The 6,000-nt window shown below is 40.0% G+C and overlaps 1 protein-coding gene across 1 annotated transcript in view; it reads left to right on the forward strand.

The window, feature by feature from the left end:
* The window catches only part of LOC138302579 (F-box/LRR-repeat protein 2-like), a 473,996-nt gene extending 468,608 nt beyond the window's left edge, over positions 1 to 5,388 (forward strand). Inside the window, exon 13 of the mRNA XM_069242590.1 lies at positions 4,593 to 5,388. Within this exon, the coding sequence (XP_069098691.1) occupies positions 4,593 to 4,716 (124 nt within the window). The 3' untranslated portion in view covers positions 4,717 to 5,388. The remainder of the gene's footprint in view (positions 1 to 4,592) is intronic.
* The last annotated feature ends 612 nt before the right edge of the window (positions 5,389 to 6,000 follow it).

Consider the following 6,000-nt stretch of genomic DNA (forward strand, 5'->3'; position numbering starts at 1 on the left):
TTGAGCTTGCTGCAGGCAATGCTAGTGACAATATCAGGGAAATCAACAATAAAACCCAGCTTACCAGCCTATAAAACAGGCGCACATATATTTAAAAATGGCCGAACACTGATCTGTCAGACCAGCCCTTTGGGTGCTTCCTGATTGCCCTAATGGCCAGTCTGACCCTGCTCAAGGGAGGCAGAGACCATTGCAAACCAGTCTCCCCCGGAGCCCCATTATATCAACAGATGAAAGATTGCCATCCTCTTCACAATTAAACTGTAGGGCCCAAGTAAACTGTTTGCTGACAGAGACATGGATGATGTCACAAATCTCATGGAACACAAAATAATAACAATTAAAACATACATGGAATGATGCAAGCACACTTACAAGGATGGTGAAGCCAGCATCGAGGTGGAACACAAATGCAACTTACAAAGGTATACCTTTAGTCACAAATATCAAATCCACAAATACTGCAAGGGACAAGATCTCAGATGTTTTGATGACACTCTACCTTAACTCCAGTACATGCTTACTATTAAAGAGGTATATAACTGCAACAGCACATACACATACCAAATGCTTGTGGGTCAGGGAATGAGAAAGCTAACATCTATTGAGTGATATCATTTGAACCTCGATCTAACAATTCAGAACAAACTAAGTTGAACTTTCAACCCCTGGCTGTGCATTCTCAAGAAATGCTGTACATAGCAGCATTATATTCGTATAGAGAGAGATCTATTACAGATTGTGTGGATGCACCTAAAGACAAAATAGCAGATACAATGGCAGATAAGTAAAAACAAAAACAAACCACTTCTTACAAATAAAATGTTACAAGCATAATTATAAATATGTGCTTAACTTTTCCTTTAGGAAAAAACTAACAAGAGAGTATTCTTTGATCCCAATGTGTTCATTATCGATTTTGTGATCTATCCTATTCTAGTGAAAGTGCCATCCACCCTTACAGTAGTTAACTCAAGTTCAATATGAATTTGAAGTATTCTACCAGAATGCTGTACTTTAAATTTAAATATCATACTACAAAAATGTTTTAGTCTAAATATCAGAATCTTAAAAATAACAAAATTGTGGAGATAAATATATATAGGTCGGTATAAATGTACTATATTTATTATAACTCCACCTCCATGATCTTAAAATTAAATAAATTCTCGGTACCCAGATGTGGAGTTAAGAATAGTTAAGAATAGAAAATCTATACTGACCTGTATGTACTTCCCTTTACTATATATTAAAATGTTAGTACCTTGCCTTCACCACCTTACCCCTTGTTTTTTTCAGTGTATTTCTAGTTTTTTTTAAAACATATAGTAACATCTCATTTGCATAAAAGTATACTTCAGTTGTGCACGGGCAGACAACTCCCCACGCTGTGCACTGCCTTTACCTGCAGACTGTCCCTGCACTCAGCCCCACTACAGGCTACTAGCCCAATGGACACCCAACTCACATTTTATTTTGCATGCCCCACTGTATTTCTGCAGGAACAAGATTGGGCCAGGTCCTGCATGCGTACCACGGCAGCAGATGCACAATGTTTTTTTTTTATTTGGACTTCCCTCTCACAAGAGCCAGGGTAATCAGAGTACCTCTGCACTGTGCCTTTATACATTATTATTATAAACTCAAGACAAGAAGGCAGGGTATCAGAGTTCTCAAAAGGGGGACTGTAACATTTCTTGTTTATCAAATCGCTCACCAATGCCCAAAATCACTAACATTTGAACCTTCATTTCTCAAAAACAGCTAAAAAGATTTACACTCAATAATTTCTGCCAAATTCAGTGTAATTCTGTTTAGCATTTTTTCTGTATTGCAGGGCACAATTTCTATGGGTAAAAGTATTTTGGCTCTACATATTAATCCACACTGAATCTTTCCAGGAAGTAGCCCAGGTGGCTGAACACTGTTTTGGAAAGTTTCCTTAAGATTCATTAATTATTGTCAAAGTTATTAGCACAACCAAATAGACTCTTCCTATGATAACTAGGTTCTAACTATAGCTACACAGTACACAACGAACAATGGTTAAAGTGATGTTATAGTTGGTTAGAATTGGCAATACATAGAAACTTTCAAAACGCAGATAAAATGCAGAAAAATTAACTTTGCCAAAGTAATTACCTTTACCAGTTGTAGTTCAGCTAACTCCCTATAACTTGTGCCCCCACTTGTGCGCTGCTTGTGAACATATTACATCACTGGCGACATTTTAAATTAGATCATGGATTACATCATCCAATGATTGTGACAGTGTGGTATAGGCTTTCTGCACTGGCTGTAATTCAACTACCTGCACCTGTGCCCAATCTTCTAGAAGCAATCAACTGATAATGGACATAACCTTTGGCATCATGAAGGACATGTTGCATATCTTTGAACTCACCCACATTTGTTGGATGTCACTCTCATTTTACTGGTATTCACCTACCCAACAAACACAATTCTTCCATAGACATAAAGCCTGATTTAGATCTTGGTGGTGGGGAATATTACAGTCCGCTGTATAACTAGCCCATAATTTGCTATGGCGATTGTAATACGGCAGATGGGATATCTGTCACGTTTGTGATGAATTAATCCCACCACCAGGAGCTAAATCAGGCCAATAGTCTCCAGTCAAACCTTTTACCCAGCCCTCCATGTGTGGTCAGCCCCCACGGCCTATAGTCATTGGCTGTGTTCAACGGGTTTGGCCACAGGCCTCTCCATCAGCCAGTCCTAGCTCCCTGTCCTCTGCAGGCTGGCAACACCCTCTGCATATGCTCTTTTACCTTCTGCAGAAGGGGTTGGCAGCAGGACCTCATTTCAATCTAGGTCCTTGGCCCAACCCTTCATGTGCAATCAACCCCTGCTGCATATACCATTTGGCCATGTACAGAGGGGACTGGCTGCAGGGCCTCACCTCCAGCCAGTGTCTGTTCTTTACTCTCTGTGTGCGGCAAACTACCATTGTTCACAAAGGGGCTGGTCGCAGGGCCTGGCCTATGGCTCAACCTTCTGCATGTGGCCAACCCCCTACCACGCAGCAAGGATTGGCCACAGAGCTTAGCCAAATGGCCCTGCACCCAACCCTCCATTGGTGGCCAACCCTCTGTGGGTGGACTATGGGCTGCCTACGTGTGTGCACAGCAGATAGTGGCATTTCCAGGCCCTGCACCTAAGCCTCACTGGTTAGCCAACCCTTTGGGTGGCCACCCTTCAATGTGCATAGCTGAAGACTATTGGCTGTGGGGTTAGCTGACCACAGAGGTTTGGGCGAAGGGCCTGGATGGAGGTGAGTCCAAATGGCCAAACCTCACAGTCCACAGTCGAAAGATACACACAATGGGGTTGGTCACCCACAGAAGCTCGTCCTCCTGGGAAGAGTTGAACTCAGGTAGAGAGCTGAGTGTAGGGCCTGGCCAGGTGAGTGGCCTACTCCCACTCAACATGGCCAATTCTGAAAGCCTACCCTCCATTTATTTTGGATCTGCAGATCTGGGAGAAAGTGTCCCGATCATGGTGCCGGTGAGACCATAGTAATTATGCAGAACCACACGGGGTTGCGTTCAACTGTAGTACAACGAATTCTGCGATTAAATAATTCGATTTCATTTTTAACAATAGTGGGTCTCTTTCAATTCTCCCCACATGGACATTAGGTGTGTTTACCTTGAACGCTTGTGTGGCCTTTTTCAACTTTTTTCATGACTCAGGGACCGAGTCTCTGAGCCCTGTAATGGTGGCCACAATATTTTCTCTTCATGTTGCATCCCACCAGTCATATTGATCCAGTACAGCAGATCCTTCTTTGAATAGTCAGCACTGAAATGGCCAACAATAGAAAAAGCTCCTGTGGCAGAATTTTAAATTCATTTATGATCTGCTGTACTAGTACTGTGGATCCTCCATGAATTTAGATATCTTAAACTTTTTCTCATGGTTCACCCCTTCATTTCTACCTCAACCACCTTTTTAAATATTTCTTTAAACTACTGAAAAAGGAATGCTTTTCTGAGGAACGTTCTACCTATGTGGCAAATTTGGTTTTATTTGTTTCAACATTTTTTCCGCACCATGAGCCAAGAAATTAGGAAATTGCACATTACACTTTTTGGACCTCCCATTTTTCTTGTCCCCTGATTGATGGATCTGTGTGAAACTTACCACAAAGGAGTCAATCTGGATGAACATTTGTTCAATTTGGTTGAACTGCTCATAGCCAACTGGCATTATCCTTTGGTGGATGTCATAAATGATGTCATCTATGATGTCATTTGAAATGTTCTCAATGATGTCATCAGCGATGTCATGTAAGATGTCATGAGTGATGTATTATCTGAGATCATAAGCTGTGCATGATGGAGTTGTATGTAATAGTTCAGTAAACTATAAATGGTGAAGTTTAGTAATGTTTTTGTTTTTAGACATGTTTTTGTATTATTTCAACATTTAACTATAACATCACTTTAACCTTTGTTTTTTCAACAACAAAAAAGGCTAATGTGAAAACAATTGAGTTTCCTTAGGTTTAGCATTAGGGCAAATGTAACTCTTATCCTTCAATAAACATGGCTTTATCTCCATTTCAGGCTGAAGACGCTTCATCTGTATGGCTGCCGCATAACCTCTGACTTGCAGTCAATAAAGCAAATCAACAAAACAATCAAGTTGTGTCATGATCTCTCCATCCCATCTTGGAATGACATTGGTTAATGACTCACTGCCATCAATGACATACTTGTATACTTGGTATCATTCATCTACCAAAAACACAATGATACTCATCTAGACTGAGTAATCTTTGCTTAAAATAGAAATGTAACTTTTGGTGTGGAATCCATCCTCCATGTTGGGAACACCTGAAAGAGGTACTTCTCATTGTCAATAATTTTGGGGGGCATTTTTACCAGGAGCAGTTCTAACTACCATGATTACAATATTTATTTCTGGAAGTCTTTGCATATTCATGGACGTTTCTGAAATTCATGAGAATATTAAAATCTTCCATAAATTGAGAAACACTTTCCAAGATAAACTGCTACTGTCTCCACTCACTGATTAGAGGCTAGGTGATTCATTTGTCATTTTTCAGACATGCAAGGTTAGATCAATCTCTGTATATTTCCACTTAATAACTTGCTTAATTTACAACATGTGCAAGAGGCACAATATCATGAATATGTTCAGCATTTATATGTCTGCACTGGTTACCTACTATGTAATTCAAATAGCAATGTAAATATATGTAATGTAATATAATTACCACTTATTACTTGTAAAATAAAATATGGAAAAGGAACACTTTGGATATGCATGGTTGATGTGGCATATTTCCAAAGCACTTTGCCTTTGTGCCAGCATATAAATAAATGTTAAATGCATTAACCACACGTGTATTAAAAATAGAGTTTCATCAACTGTGACTTCTGTGTCTGTAATTATGAATGTCTGTATTCTCATATTTATTCATAGGAGTGGTGTCTCTGAAGTTGGTTTTATTTTTAACATACATGAAATGCCAACATTGAATCTCACTCCAATATAGGCCACAACAGGATTATGTTCTGCACAATAGGTAACAGGCCGTGGACCCTTTTAACCTTCCTATGTCCAACTAATATTTTCTTGCCCAATGTCGTAGATTTAGGACTATAATCTCAGGCTGATGTCATGAAATCATCTTTATTCGTGATTGACACTGCAGATTTTTGAGTGTGTAATGGCGTCATGTAATTTTGGATGTGGTGCACCAGTGACCTTGACTTTTTGCAGTTGTGTAGTAGACGAAACTCCTATCTCTCTCTCTTTCAGAAACATTAATCACAAGAGTTATCTTGACATTTTTGTTGTCGCCTGATAGCTGAATGCACAGGTAACACTGCTTCAGGTGCTTTTAAATTGTAAGTTATTGCTAAACACAGCACCCCCCTCTCAGGTCAGTGCCCTCCCTCCAGGTCAGCGTCCAGTGCGGCTGCACCAGTCAAACCCCCACTAAAG

Source organism: Pleurodeles waltl, chromosome 1_1, assembly GCF_031143425.1.
Source record: "Pleurodeles waltl isolate 20211129_DDA chromosome 1_1, aPleWal1.hap1.20221129, whole genome shotgun sequence".
Lineage (NCBI taxonomy): Eukaryota > Metazoa > Chordata > Amphibia > Caudata > Salamandridae > Pleurodeles > Pleurodeles waltl.